A 15,539-nucleotide genomic window follows, 5' to 3' on the forward strand; every position below is an offset into this window, starting at 1 on the left:
CTTTCTTCTTCTTCTTCTTCTTCTTCTTTTTTTTTTTTGATGGAGACAGGCAGAGAATGTGAATGAGACCACAACACCAAAGCTTCCTTCCTTCCATTCAGTGGGGGCCGGGCTTGAACCTGGGTTGCTCATATAACAAAGTAGCATACTATCCAAGGGAGCTATTTCACCAGCCCTCATACCCCCTTTTCTTTTACATTTTAAGTCTGTTTCTCTACCTACATACCTTTCCTTTATTTATTTTTTTTAGATATTTATTTATAATAAGAGAATGAAAGAGAGAATCAGAGTTCTGCTCAGCTCTGGCTTAAGGTAGTGCAGGGGGTTAGACCTGAGACCTCAGGCATGAAAGTTAGTGCTATAAGAGGTGGAGCTGTCTGATCCTACGCACATTTTCATCAGGCTTATATTTCCTCATGTCTCTCCTACACTAAAAGAATGACCTTCTGGCTCACTTAATACAATTCCTTCAAGTCCCATCTACAATGAGGCAAAGGAGATGATTTCATCATTTTAAACTGCTAAATAATATTCCATTGTGTATGTGTGCTAGGATGTTCTTAATCTCTTATCTGTTATTGGGCATCTGGGTGGCTTCCATGTTTATCCATCGCACCATCTCCTATACCACATTTTTTTTTTTTTTTTTTACCCAAAGCACTGATCAGCTCTGGTGGTGGTGGTGGTGGGGAGGGAAGGGGGTTTGAACCTGAGACTTCACAACATCAAGCATGAGAGTCTCTCTATATAACTGCTATGCTATCTACCCTCACCCTACATTGACCTTTTTGCATATATATATATATATATATATATATATATATATATATATATATATGATAGATCCCTAGGAAAGGAATTGCCAAGTTGTAGGGTAGGTCCATTTTGATTGTTTGTGGGTTTTTTTTTTCTTTTTCCTCTATTTTTATTTGATAGTACAAAGAGAAATTGAGAGGAGAGGGGACGATAGAGGGAAAGAGAAAGATAGACACCAGCAAACCTGCTTCACCACTTATGAAGCGTCCCCCCAGGTCCTTGCACATAGTACTATGTGCACTTAACCAGGTGCACCACTGCCTGCACCCCCTATTTCTAAGCTTCTAAGCAAAACATAGGGTGAAACTTGGATTAGGGGGCAGCAGAAGGGGTCAAAGTAGGCACTGAATACCCACTGCACAGTAGTGGAGGAGGACCTAGCTGGTGGTGGTAGTGTAGTGCAGTCATCTGCCACAGATGGATAAGCAATTGTACCCATGTGACAGCTGTCTTGTAGATCATTATTTCCCTAAAAAATATATTAAAAAGGACCATTCTGCTTTCAAACTCCTGTCTGATCTACACACTTTTCTCCTCCAGATAACTATACATATTTTCTCCCAACCTGACTTCCTTCTTCTTGACTCCCACCACTACTGATTTTCTACAGAGTTTCTTGGTCTTTGAAAGGCTGACGACAAGAAACAGTGAAGGAGGCATTTGAAGTTTAGGGGTCACTGTAGTGCTGCCCTTTCAGTGGATGTGATTATCTCTGACGTGCCCCCTCTGACTCTCTCACAACTCTTCTCAGAAACAGCAGAGCCCAGCTCCACAGGGCCTCCTGAACTGTGAAGCATGGCACTGACCAGTCCCTGACCTTTCTAGCTAGCTTCCTGGTTCCAGAACATCTATGGCCCCCAGCACCACCTGAAACCAGCCTAGGCTGCTGATAATGATCTTGTTTACCAAAGCATCCCTCGGTGAAAGGGCCTTCTCATGCAAAGACCTGGAAGGATGACCTCTCAGTCTGTTTGCTATTTACTCTCCTAGGAAGGGGAACCTCCCTCTAGTCTCAAGTCCTCGCCCTCTGTAATGAAGGGGACAGGTGACAGCCACAGGCTTGACCAGAACTGCTTCTTTTTCTTTTTCTTCTTATATTTAATGTATTCATTTGTTGGATAGAGACAGACAAATGGAGGTGGAAGGGGGAGATAGGGAAAGAGAAAGAGACAACTGCAACACTATTTCACCACTTGTGAAGCTCCCTCTTGCTGGTGAGAGGACTGGGGGCTTGAGCCCAGGTTCTTGCACATGATAATATGTATACTCAGCTGCGTGCTTCCACCATCCAGCCCCCAGAACTGCTTCTTTAAGGCTAGATGCTGCTGAAGGATGAGCCCTTAGCACATCCTTGCTGACCTGTCTGGTGCTCTTAGCTACATAGATGCTTATGGAGTCTAGTTAATGAAGCTTTTTCCTTTTTTTCTCTCTTCTCTCTTCTCTCTCATCTCCCTCTCCCTCTCCCTCTCTCTCTCTATCCCTCTCTCTCATTTTTAGGTAGAGATAGAGAAAGAGAGAGAGAGTGAAAGAAACCAAAGCTTCCTTCAATGTGGCAGGAGTCATGCACAAAGCAAAGCAGCACACTATTCAAGTGAGTTATTTCACCAACCGAACGCTTCCCCCCCCTTTTTCCTTATTATCTGTATTTATTTATTGGATAGAGAAAATCTAGAGAAAACGAGGAGATAGAGAGGAACAGAGATACCTGCAGCTCTGCTTCACCACTCGCAAAGCTTTCCCCCTGCAGGTGGGGACTGGGGGCTCAAATCCAGGTCCTTCTGCATTATAACATGGGCACTCAACCAGGTGCACCACCACCTGACCCCCACAGCTTTCTTTTTCTTTTCTTTTCTTTTCTTTTCTTTTCTTTTCTTTTCTTTTCTTTTCTTTTCTTTTCTTTTCTCTTCTTTTCTTTTCTTTCCTTCCTCCCTTGCTCCCTTCCTTCTTTCCTTCCCTTCCTTTAGAACACTACTTAGCTCTGGCTTACGGTAGTACTGGGGATTGAACCTGGCAACTTTGGTACCTCAGGCATGAAAGACTTTTTCCATAACTACTCTGCTCTCTCCCCATCTTACTTTTCTAATAACTTATTTTATGGGGCTGGGTGGTGGTGCAGCTGGTTGAGCACACACATTATCATGTATAGGACCCGGGTTCAAGCCCCCAATCCTCACTTGCAGGGGTGGGGGACTTCACAAGTAGTTACAGGTATGCAAGTCTCTTTCTCTCCCTCTCTATTTTCCCCTCTCCTCTCAGTTTCTCTTTCTGTCCTATTGTTGTGGGGTAAGTGTCAGAGACCACCTGAGACCAGTTCAGTCAAATTTGAGGGTCTTTATTAAGCCAGCCAGTGACTTCACTCACAGCTAAAAGTGCTGCTCAGAGTGCAGTCCTGAGTTCAGTGTAGCACAACCATTTCTAGGGGTAAGTGCAGAAAGTAAGCTAGGTTACAGAAGCCAAACATGCGGTGTTTGATGCGGTCTGTTACTGCAGTCAGGACAACCTGTTATGGAAATAATCAACAATCAGTGATTAATCAGTAATTTCAAAACACTAAGATCTACTTCGTGTTGGCAAGTAAAGTGGTTGCACAGGTTCAGGTTCAGGTCATGATGGAGTCAGTTATGCTAAGGAAGTGGGGACCCTGTCATACTATCAAATAAAAAGAAAAGGAACAAAAAAAAAGAAAGAAAGAAAGAAAAAGAAAAGAAAAGAAAAAAATGACTGCTAGGAGTGGTGGATTAATTGTGCAGGAATTGAACTCCAGTGATAACCCTGGTAATAATAACAAATAACAAATTAAAAAAATTTTTTTTCTTAATATTTATTTATCCCCTTCTGTTGCCCTTGTTGTTTTTATTGTTGTAGTTATTATTGTTGTTGTTATTGATGTCGTCATTGTTGGATAGGACAGAGAGAAATGGAGATAGGAGGGGAAGACAGAGAGAAAGAAGTGAAGGCACTCCCCTGCAGGTGGGGGGGGAGGCTCAAACCGGGATCCTTACTCTGGTCCTTGCAGCTTTGTGCCACCTGTGCTTAACCGCCTGACTCCCTACAACAAATTATTTTTTCATGAGAGAAAATCAGATTCTTACTTTTTGCTCATGTTACAAATTGCTTGTAGATAAACTGCACCTCTGCACCCAAGGGTCCAAACCAGAGAAACAGGCCTCATTTGGGAGAACGGTAGAACTGGGAGCCTCTGAATCAATGTCTTGATTCAGTTATAGCACCAACTATTCCAAGTCTATTCTAATGACCACCCATGGCGACAAGGTCAAGTTCTATGTTGGTGGGCTGTAAAGTGTGTTTAAGTATCTGGAATAAGGAATGTAATCTCACATCTATTTTATTTTATTTTTTATATGATGGCATAGACTGAACCCTGAGCCTCACACATGAACAGCCATGTGCTCTAACCCTGAGCCACCTCCCTAACCTGACTTAACCCTTCCCTACCCTCCCCTTCCTTCCCCTCCCTCCCCTCCCCTTCCTTCCCCTTCCCCTTCCCCTTCCCCTTTCCCTTTCCCTTCCCTTCCCTTCCCTTCCCTTCCCTTCCCTTCCCTTCCCCTCCCCTCCCTTCCCTTCCCCTCCCCTCCCCTCCCCTCCCCTCCCCTCCCCTCCCCTCCCCTCCCCTTCCCTTCCCTTCCCTTCCCTTCTTCCCTTCTTCCCTTCCCTTCCCTTCCCTTCCCTCCCCTTCCAATCCCTTCTCTTTTTTTTCTCCAGAGCACTGATCAGCTCTGTCTTGTGATGGTATGAGAGACTGAACTTGAGACATCAGAGCCTCAGGCCTGAGAGTCTGTTTGTATAGCCATTATGCTATCTCCCCTCTATTTTATTTTCTACCATCGGGATTTCCTTCCTAAAAACCTACTCTTTTAGTGTCATCTATTACTGTCCCAAATTAATGTTCCCTTCTGTCACTTTTCCAGGTGAATAAAACATAGTGTTGAAGTTTCCTGAATTATTATTTACTTGTAATTTATATTTTATTTATTTAAATATTTATTCCCTTTTGTTGCCCTTGTTTTATTGTTGTAGTTATTATTATTGTTGTTGTTGGATAGGACAGAGAGAAATAGAGAGAGGAGGGGAAGACAGAGAGGGGAGAGAAAGACACCTGAAGACCTGCTTCACCGATTGTGAAGCGACTCCCCTGCAGGTGGGGAGCCAGGGGCTTGAACTGGAGTCCTTATGCCGGCCCTTGCGCTTTGTGCCACCTGTACGTTACCCACTGTGCTACCGCCTGACTCCCTATTTATTTTTTACCAGAGCACTACCTAGTTCTGGTTTATGGTAGAGTGAGGAATTGAACCTGGGATCTTAGAGTCTCAGCTATGAAAGTCTTTTGCATTACTATTACACTATCTCTTCTCTCTTAAGGTCCTGATGGAATTAAGAGTTCAGAGCCCTTTGGTTATATTCCCCTAACATTTCTTCCCCTCTAGGAGTATGGACCAAAATACGCTACGGAGCTTCTGTAATTGCTTCTCTGCTAGATATGGGTATTGGCAGGTCAATTCATATTCCCAGCCTGTTCCTGTTTTTCCCTAGTGGGATAGGGCTCTGGAGAGGTGAGGTTCCAGAACACATTAGTGAGGTCATTTGTCCAGGGAAGTTAGGATGGAATCATAGTAGCACCTGCAACTTGGTGGCTGAAACACTGTAGAATATAAAGCAGGACAATCTACACTGTTTTATATATAAAAAGGAAACACTGACAAAACCATAGGATAAGAGGGGCACAACTCCACAAAATTCCCACCACCAGAATTCTGTATCCCATCCCCTCCCTTGATAGCTTTCCTATTCTTTTTTTTTTAATTTTATTTATGAAAAGGAAACACTGACAAAACCATAGGATAAAAGGGGTACGACTCCACACAATCCCACCACCAGAACTCTATATCCTATCCCCTCCCCTGATAGCTTTCCCATTTTTTAAAATTTTTTATTTATAAGAAGGAAACATTGATTAAACCATGGGATAAGAGGGGTACAACTTCACACAATTCCCACCACCAGAACTCTGTATCGCATCCCTTCCCCTGATAGCTTTCCTATTCTTTAAACAAATTTTTTTATAATATTTTTTATTTTTATTTATTCTCTTTTGTTGCCCTTTTTTATTATTGTAGTTATTATTGATGTCATTGTTGTTGGATAGACAGAGAGAAATGGAGAAAGGAGAGGAAGACAGTGGGGGAGAGAAAGATAGACACCTGTAGACCTGCTTCACCACTTGTGAAGTGACTCCCCTGCAGGTGGGGGGCCGGGGGCTTGAACTGGTATCCTTATGCCAGTCCTTGCGCTTTGCATCACGTGTGCTTAATCTGCTGCCCGACTCCCAGCTTTCCTATTCTTTAACCCTCTGGGATTATGGACCAAAGGCCATTGTGGGATGCAGAAGGTGGAAGGTCTGGCTTCTGTAATTGCTTCCCCACTGAACATGGGCGTTGACAGGTCAATCCATACTCCCAGCAAGGAAAAAATATTTTAAAAGCAGAACCAGAAAGTAGGAGTAGAATAGATGAAATTAAGGATCTTAGGGTGGAAAGAAGCTAAGAAGTCTACTTTAAGTATGTTCCTAGGGGCCCATGACTTTGATAATTTTTGCTTGAGCCTGATAGCTAACATAGCGGTGAACTAAAAATATTGTCTTGGAAGATGGTGCCAGATTTGAGAATAGGGCTAGCAAGCTGGATTAGGGCAGAGAAGAGCTTCCAAACATAAGGAAAGAATATAAATACCATTAACTATTTATACCATCGATCTGACCTAGGGCCCATATATATTCATATCTAGCACAGGAGCCTGTGTAACCTCTGAGTTCTGTCAGTCTGAGCTTGCAGTCCATGGTCATAGATGGGAATATTCTGTACTGTGCTCATTTCAGGACCTCAAGTGGCAGAGTAGGATAACCCAGCCTCCCTTTGGAAAGTGGGGCAGTCTGTACCATTGCTACTTTATAGTGAGAGCAAGGTCCTGGAGAGGCCCACAAGAGGGCTTATGCTGATGTTCCTGATGGAAGTGACCAGTGATGGTGGAGAGAAGAGGGATCTTTTAGAGGTCTAGGTCCATATTGTCTATGTGAGAATCCAATAATTCCCTGACTAGAGCCCCAGATGATGGAGTGCACTGGTATTGACCAAAAAGTCCATCATTAAAATGAGCCAGTCTGTTGTCCTTGTCCAGCTTTTGTAGTCAATTCTTTATCTGATGAGGTTAAACTTTTCACCCAGTTGTTAAATCATTGAGTGTCAGTTGTTGTATCCTAACCGGTTTGGGGCTTATGAGATCTGGCCTCAAGTTGGGGAGGGAATAGACCTAGGGTTTAAGTGGGATCTAAATTGACCTTAAGTTTTATTGCATTTTACTTGTTTGATGATTATTATAGAGGTTTTATTAGGGGAAAATAATTGTTCTTTCGTTGTTATATATATATATGTGTGTGTGTGTGTGTGTGTGTATCCTTTTGCTATTATATATTATATGTTATATATAATATATATTATATACTATTTTATATTTTATGTATTATATATCATATATATGCTTTTGCCACTATATCTCTTGGCCAGTTGTATGCAGTATTCCTTCTAAAGGAATATCAAGGGGGTGACATTAATGGTGTTGCTGTTAGGAGAGATTAGGGATATCTCTTACTTTCTCTCATGTAGTCAGTTGAGTAGGTAAAGGGATTGAGGAAAGTGAAGTAGGGATAGGGGAGGGAAATGTCTAGGCCTAAGTGGTAAATATTTACTGACACATTTTATGGTGTCTTCTTTAAGTCTATTTGTTTGCTGAGTTTATTAAGTCTAAGTCTAATCATAGCAGACTATCGAACATTTTTACTTTGAAGTATATAGTTTCCCCTAACTTATGATACATATGTACATGTATTCTGTCCCCTTGGTCCTGGTCTCTATCTAGGGTCTGTAAGTTTGTTAGGTAGTGCAGCATTTGAAATGGAACGAGAGAGTCCCATGTGTTAGGAAAGGTCTCACTAGGTTACTGGAGTTGGAAAGTTCACATTTCAGGCTTGACATCTCTGGTCTGAAGTGAATCAGCATGGTAACACTGGTTGTATTGATTTAGTTGAGGTCAGCAGAGGCAGTATCACAGGGTAGGAGACAGGAGGAGAAGCATCAAGAAATACAAGCAAAGTGTCAGAGAGAACCCATTACTCTTATTGCACACCCAGTCTCAACATTATTTGTAATTTTCTTCTTGTTAATAAATCTTTTATTTTAAAAATTGTATTTATTATTGGCTAGAGACAGAAGTTGAGAGGAGAGTAGGAGATAGAGAGGGAGAGAGACAGAGAGAGACACCTGCTGCCCTGTTTCACCACTTATGAAGCTTTTCCCTTGCAGGTGGGGATGGTGGGGGCTGGAACCTGGGTCCTTGCACATTGTTAATGTGTGCACTTAACCAAGTGCACCTCCTCCTGGCCTCACATTATTTGTAATTGTCCAGTGCAGACTAGAGAAAGGAGAGAAACACTGCTAGAGAGGCTTAACTCCAACTGCAGGAAATTGCTTCTGGAAACTTGTTAATAAGCAATCAGGCAGCAGTCAGTACTCAGCAAACTCGGACTACTTTGTTGAGGCCCTATTTCCTGTGGCCCTCTCACAAAATTCCAAACTTGGAGATTCATTCTCAGATTAAAAATAAAAAATCCTTGTCATTCTTTTTGTTTCCCTCTTAAGAAAGGGAACCCAGCTCTTAGGCCCAGATTTCCTGGTGATAGCTGTCAAGAATGACTTCTCATCCCATTCCTTCTTCCCCCTACCATTCCCTGATCATGGTTGCAGTTTCTACTTGGATTTGGGTTTTCAGGGAAGCAAAGTTTATAATTCATAGTGATTCCAGCTCAGCTAAATATTAGTACCATAGAGGTTCTTCCCAGAGAATTCCTTAAACCAGAGCTCACTGGAATCTACTTCCAGAGTTTCTGATTATTATATTCAGTTTTCTTTTTTTAAACTTTTTAATTATCTTTATTTTTATTTTATTGATTTTAAAACTTATTTATTTTTAAATATTTATTTTCCCTTTTGTTGCCCTTGTTGTTTTCTTGCTGTAGTTATTATTGTTGTTGTTATTGATGTCGTCGTTGTTAGATAGGACAGAGAGAAATGGAGAGAGGAGGGGAAGACAGAGAGGAGAAGAGAAAGGCAGACACCTACAGACCTGCTTCACCCCTTGTGAAGCAACGTCCCTGCAGGTGGGGAGTTGGGTGCTCGAACCGGGATCTTTAGACCGGTCCTTGCGCTTTGCGCCACCTGCGCTTAAAGCGCTGCGCTACCGCCCGGCTCCCTAAAATTTATTTTTATATTATTTATTTATTGGATAGAGACAGCCAGAAATTGAGAGGGAAGTGGGTGGTAGAGAGGAAGGGAGATAGAGAGACACCTGACAGCACTGCATCACCACTCGAAAAGCTTGCAGAGTTTCTAAGTTTTCCAGTACCAGCTCACAGACCCCTCCCCTCCCCCCCCAGTCTCATCAAGTCCTTACCGACTTGGAAGGGACCCAGGATTATATTCCTGCTTGGAGCGGGGGTACGGGGCGGGGGGCGTCCCGTTTGTGGCACTGGAAAATCGGTGCAAAGTCTACACTATTCTGTAGAGGGCAAGGTCCTTCCTCCTTTCTCCTTACTTTTCATTTTGCTGGTGCCCTCGATTCTGAACCACGAGCTGGAGTGGGCTGACGTAGGCAGGGCCATCGAGGATTTTGCCACCCGCTAGGAACCCGGTTGACCGCAGGTGCCAGAGACCAGGTCCAACCATCTCACTATCTATCTATCCCCACCCCCAATCCCGCCCGCAGCTGGGCGTGGCCGAACCCTCCGCTTGCGGGTTCCCTCCGGGGGCGGAGTCGAGGGAGGTGTCTGCAGGCTGGTCTCGTCCCACAGGCGGAGCGAAGCGCTGGGAGGCCGGCTGTTGAGGTGCCACATCCGGGAGGCTGCCCCGTCTGGCTTAAAGTCGCTGCTGCCGCTGTCTGCTTGCACTTCTAACCTCAGGTCTGGGCTTTCCTCCGCCCCAGGAGCAGCTGCTCCCATGCCCCGGAGCGGCCATGAGCGCCCCGCACTGGTGGGACCAGCTGCGGGCTGGCAGCTCGGAAGTGGACTGGTGCGAGGACAATTACACTATCGTGCCTGCCATCGCCGAGTTCTACAACACGGTGCGGAGCCCGGGAGTGGGGACGACAGGCGGGCTGGTGGGAGGGAGACTGTCCCCTTGTGCTACCGCGTCTGGAAGCTGGACCCGGGTCTCTGCTTGTGTCAGGGGCAGGGGCGTTCTTTCCTGGGCCAGCGCTCATCCACGCCCCTTCTCCTGCGCGCATCTTCCAGTTCTCCATCTGGCTGCCTCTCCTGTAACCATTTCTGACATCTGGGCTCCTTCTCCTCCACTTGTCATTCCTTTCTGATGGTCCTTTTGTCTTGTTTGGTCTCCACCCGTCCCGGAGCCAGTGGTCCATGCCAGCCTATTCTTCTAGGCTGCATTAGCTGAGGGCCATGAACACGCCAGTACAGCTCCGGTCCTTCCCGGGATCTCCGTGGCGTGACGCACTTGGTTCGCGTTGTGCGTTTTTTGCCCTGAAAACCTGCTCTCAGTCAAGCGAAAGGGAAGAGATTGCCAGCAGGTTTCAGGAGCGCGGGTGGGGAGGAGTGGGGCCACTCCTACCATATTGAGTTGCCCCTGCTTCCATGAATATACAAATAATAGGTCGAGTTATTTTTAACCAGAATCAAGTTAATTACTACTAATCCCCCTTCCTTGCATTTAGTAATCAGTTGAAAACCACCCTCAAATTCAGCTACCCTAAGCGTGTGCTGTTTCCAGATACTAAACCCTGGCAGTGAAAATGGACTTGGGATAATGATTATGTATATCTTTTCTGGGCTTGCTTTGACTCTAGGTATGGAAAAGTGGAAACTTCCCCTCCATAGAACCCTATGTGCTTTTATGCTTTATGAGAGGGAAAGCTTGCAGCTCGGAAGGAAGTGTCCCTTCTTTTCCATATGCCCACCTACATGGGCCTCTGATACTGAATTCTATCTAGACTTTGCATGGTTATTTCTGTGGCATATCTTTTAATTGCTCTAAAAAGGAAAACCAGAACCCGTGTTTTAATTGTTCTTGTGACTCTGAGGTTGCTATTTAGCATCCCCCCCTTATATTTGCTGGAGAGACATGCTGGGCACCAGTCAGATACTTATTGCCCTAAGGAATCCCTGCCTAGCTAGTCCTGGACCTTCTAGTCATATTGATGAAGGCATATAGCTCCTGAGAAGAGAACTGTCATGATCACATTTCTGCCATGACTTGAGACCAGATGCAAGAGTCTGGTTGAACTCTACCATTGGTGCCGAAATCCATGATTATCTACTGCCTTCCACACAAACATTTGTGTTTAAAAAACAAACAAATTTTTATAAAATATTTGTGTGTGTGTGTTTCTATGACCAGTCAGTCTAGTTTCTCCAGAAACTTTTGCCTTTTTGCTGTCCATAGATACTGTGAAAAATGCAGTTAATGGGATGGCCACACCACACCTACTTTTGTATAATCTCTTTGGGAACCGACTACCAAGTATAGAAAAGTGCCTTCCAGAGGGCTCTCACCTGGGGGCTGAGGATTATGACAGGTGTGTACAAGTTCTACAGTGGGTTGGTGTACTGTGGGGAGAAGGATGAGAGATTTTGCAGGAAGGTTTCTGGATAACATGACCAACTTGCCCTAATTTGCCCTGAGACTTGCCTGATTTTAACACTGAAAATCCTATGTCCTGAAAACCCTCTTCAGAACCAGGCAAGTTATTGCAGTTCCTAGGACAGCTGGTCATCCAGAGAAGGGAGCAATAAAGTGAATAGTCAGGAACCTGTGTACTATCAAGCTACACAATCTTCTTAGCCAGGACAAAGCTCCTTAACTCTTTAAGGACATATTGCTCCTGGAGAAAAAGTACAACTTGTTGCTTTGTCAGGAATTACCCACTGAGAAAGTGCACATTCACATGCATCAGGGTGAGATTGCAGTGAGTTGGTGAGATTATTTTAGCATGAACATTATATAGTAATTCATAGAATAAGGAGCCTTCTTTTAAGAAAAATGATTTATTTTGCTTCATGAGAGAAAGAGGCCACTGATCTGGCATATGTGATACAAGGAATTTGGCCAGAAATTCAGACTTTGGAGTCCTGTGCGCTACTGCTCAGACACCTTTCCGGCCTCAGAATGAGTACATTTATAAGGAAACAATTCATACATTTAAAAAAATTTCTTTACTGAGGAATTAATGGTTTATAACTGACAGTAAAATACAATAGTTTGTACATACATAACATTTGTATATGAATTCATACATTTTAAAGTTGTGGTTTTCTCTTAAATAAACTGTTCTGCAGACCTTAAATAAACCAATTCTCCAAAGCATAATCCAACAATGAACTTTAAAAAAACAGACCTTGGTTGAACCGTTCTTTAACTTTACTGACATATACAGTTTTGAGAAGTTTCATTTCTCAGTGGAGACAGTCTTTAAATTTGCCTTTTTATATATTTTTTAAAAATTAAAAAAGTATTTATAAAATGGAGATATTGATAAGACCATAGGATAAGAGGGGTATAATTCCACACAATTCTCACCACCAGAACTCTTTATCCCATACACCCTGCCACCACCTTGAAAGCTCTCCTATTCTTTATCCCTCTGGGAGTATGGGCCCAGGGTCATTATGGGGTGTAGAAGGTGGAAAGTCTGGCTTCTGTAATTGCTTCCCCACTGAACATGGGTGTTGGCAGGTCAATCCATACTCCCAGTCTGTCTCTCTCTTTCCCTAGTGGGGAAGGGCTCTAGGGAGGTGGGATTCCAGGACACATTGGTGGGGTCATTGGTGCAGGGAAGTCAGGTTGGCATCATGGTAGCATCTGGAACCTGGTGGCTGAAAAAGAGTTAAAATATACAGCAGAACATATTGTTGACTAATAAATCTGTCTTTTAAGCACAACTCATTTGCTTTTCTTCAGGAGCTTCTTAGCTCATTTTGGCTTGGAAAGCATATCCTCCTGTTTTTTTTAAAAAAATTTCTTTATGGGGGATTTAATGGTTTACAGTCAACAGTAAAATAAAATACAATAGTTTGTACATGTGTAGCATTTCTCTGTTTTCCATATAACAATTAAGTAACAAATAACAAAACCCCACTAGGTCCCTCTGTCTTCTAGGACCTGAACATCCCCCCCCCCCAAGACTTTTACTTTGTAACATATGCACTCAACCAGGCTTGCCACCTCCTGGCACCTGAGACTTTTACTTTGGTCCAATACACTAACTCCAGTCCAAGTTCTGCTTTGTGTTTCCCCTTCTGTTCTTATTTTTCAACTTCTGTCTATGAGTGAGATAATCTCATTAACTTTTCCTTTCATGAATATTCCCCATCTCTTCCTCCTCTTCCTCCCCCCTTTTTTCCAGAGTACTGCTTACCTCTGGTTTATGATGGTGCTAAGGATTTAACCTGGGACTTTGGACCTTCAGTCATGAGAGTCTTTTTGCATAATCACTATGGTCTTTCCTCTGCTCTAGACTGATTTTTTTTTTTTTTAGGTTTTTGCTTTTTAAAAAGATTTTATTTATTTAAGAGGGCTGGACAGTGGTGCACCAAGGAGAGCAAATACGTCACCATGAGCAATGACCCAGGTTCAAGCCCATGGTCCAAGCTTGACAAGTGGTGAAACAATGCTGTTGCTGTCTCTTTTTCTCTCCCTCTTTATCTGTCACTTTCCTCTCAATCTCTCTCTGCCTTTATAAAAAAAAAAAGAGGGGGACATCTAATCTTTGACAAAGGGGCCCAGACTATTACATGGGGAAAGCAGAGTCTCTTCAACAAATGGTGTTAGAAACAATGGGTTGAAACATGCAGAAGAATGAAACTGAATCACTGTATTTCACCAAATACAAAAGTAAATTCCAAGTGGATCAAGGACTTGGATGTTAGACCAGAAACTATCAAATACTTAGAGGAAAATATTGGCAGAACTTTTTTCCACATAAATTTTAAAGACATTTTCAATGAAACGAATCCAATTACAAGGAAGACTAAGGCAAGTATAAACCTATGGGACTACATCAAATTAAAAAGCTTCTTCACAGCAAAAGAAACCACTATAAGAAACCAAGAGACCCCTCACAGAATGGGAGAAGATCTTTACATGCCATACATCAGATTAGAGTTTAATAATCAACATATATAAAGAGCTTGTCAGACTCAACAACAAGACAACAAATAACCCCATCCAAAAATGGGGGGAGGACTTGGACAGAATATTCACCACAGAAGAGATCCAAAAGGCTGAGAAACACATGAAAAAATGCTCCAAGTCTCTGATTGTCAGAGAAATGCAAATCAAGACAACAATGAGATATCACTTCACTCCTGTGAGAATGTCATACATCAGAAAAGGTAACAGCAGCAAATGGTGGAGAAGGTGTGGGGTCAAAGGAACCCTCCTGCACTGCTGGTGGGAATGTCAATTGGTCCAACCTCTGGAGAACAGTCTGGAGAACTCTCAGAAGGCTAGAAATGGACCTACCCTATGACCCTGCAATTCCCCTCCTGGGGATATATCCTAAGGAACCCAACACTTCCATCCAAAAAGATCTGTGTACACATATGTTCTTGGCAGCACAATTTGTAATAGCCAAAACCTGGAAGCAACCCAGGTGTCCAACAACAGATGGGTGGCTGAGCGAGTTGTGGTATATATACACAATGGAATACTACTCAGCTGTAAAAAATGGTGACTTCACCGTTTTCAGCCGATCTTGGATGGACCTTGAAAAAATCATGTTGAGTGAACTAAGTCAGAAACAGAAGGATGAATATGTGATGATCTCACTCAGGCCGAAGTTGAAAAACAAGATTAGAAAAGAAAACACGGGAGTCGGGCTGTAGCGCAGCGGGTTAAGCGCAGGTGGCGCAAAGCACAAGGACCGGCATAAGGATCCCGGTTGGAGCCCCTGGCTCCCCACCTGCGGGGGAGTCGCTTCACAGGCGGTGAAGTGGGTCTGCAGGTGTCTATCTTTCTCTCCTCCTCTCTGTCTTCCCCTCCTCTCTCCATTTCTCTCTGTCCTGTCCAACAATGACAACAACATTAATAACTACAACAATAAAACAACAAGGGCAACAAAAGGTAATAAATAAATAAATAAAATAAATATTTAAAAAAAAAAGAAAAGAAAGGACAAGTTGAACCTGAAATGGAATTGGAGTATTACACCAAAGTAAAAGACTGGGGTGGGTGGGTCCAAGAAAGATGATGAATGACATAGTAGGGGTTGTATTGTTAAATGGGAATCTGGGGAATGTTATGCATGTACAAACTATTGTATTTACTGTTGAATGTAAAGCATTAATTCCCCAATAAAGAAATAAATTATTTAAAAAAAAAGAGGGGGGGGAATGTGGCCTCTGGGGGTGATCACTCTGGTACTTGTGATGCCAGGAATTGAGTATCATCAGTGCGCAGGAACCATGCTAATCTCTGTATCGTTCCAATTTTACTCTATGTGCTGCCGAAGTGAGCACAGATGCCAGGAACTGAACTTAGACCTCATGCTTGAGCATTTAGTAGTTTATCCACTGCATCACCTCTCAGACCACAAATAGATGTTTTTATTTTATTTTATTTATTTATTTTCCTTTTTGTTGCCCTTGT

The 15,539-nt window shown here is 43.1% G+C and overlaps 1 protein-coding gene, 1 long non-coding RNA gene and 1 other non-coding gene across 11 annotated transcripts in view; 1 reads left to right on the top strand and 2 right to left on the bottom strand.

Moving 5' to 3' along the window:
• Positions 1-3,132: 3,132 nt before the first annotated feature.
• Positions 3,133-9,624, bottom strand: LOC132540879 (uncharacterized). Its single transcript, XR_009552019.1, has 2 exons — positions 9,478-9,624; positions 3,133-3,316 (listed from the first exon to the last, which is right to left on the bottom strand). It is a non-coding gene; the product is annotated as an uncharacterized LOC132540879 (long non-coding RNA).
• Positions 9,625-9,762: 138 nt separating this feature from the next.
• The window catches only part of ACER2 (alkaline ceramidase 2), an 82,107-nt gene continuing 76,330 nt past the window's right edge, over positions 9,763-15,539 (top strand). For 8 of the 9 annotated variants that reach the window (XM_060199615.1, XM_060199616.1, XM_060199618.1 and 5 more), the window contains exon 1: positions 9,763-10,002. In XM_060199615.1, the coding sequence (XP_060055598.1) occupies positions 9,895-10,002 (108 nt within the window). In that variant the 5' untranslated portion in view covers positions 9,763-9,894. The remainder of the gene's footprint in view (positions 10,003-15,539) is intronic. The other variant, XM_060199617.1, reaches the window with a different exon arrangement.
• Positions 15,302-15,409, bottom strand: LOC132541076 (U6 spliceosomal RNA). The gene has a single exon (XR_009552258.1). It is a non-coding gene; the product is annotated as a U6 spliceosomal RNA (small nuclear RNA).

The sequence above is a fragment of the Erinaceus europaeus genome, chromosome 10 (assembly GCF_950295315.1).
Source record: "Erinaceus europaeus chromosome 10, mEriEur2.1, whole genome shotgun sequence".
Classification (NCBI taxonomy): Eukaryota; Metazoa; Chordata; class Mammalia; order Eulipotyphla; family Erinaceidae; genus Erinaceus; species Erinaceus europaeus.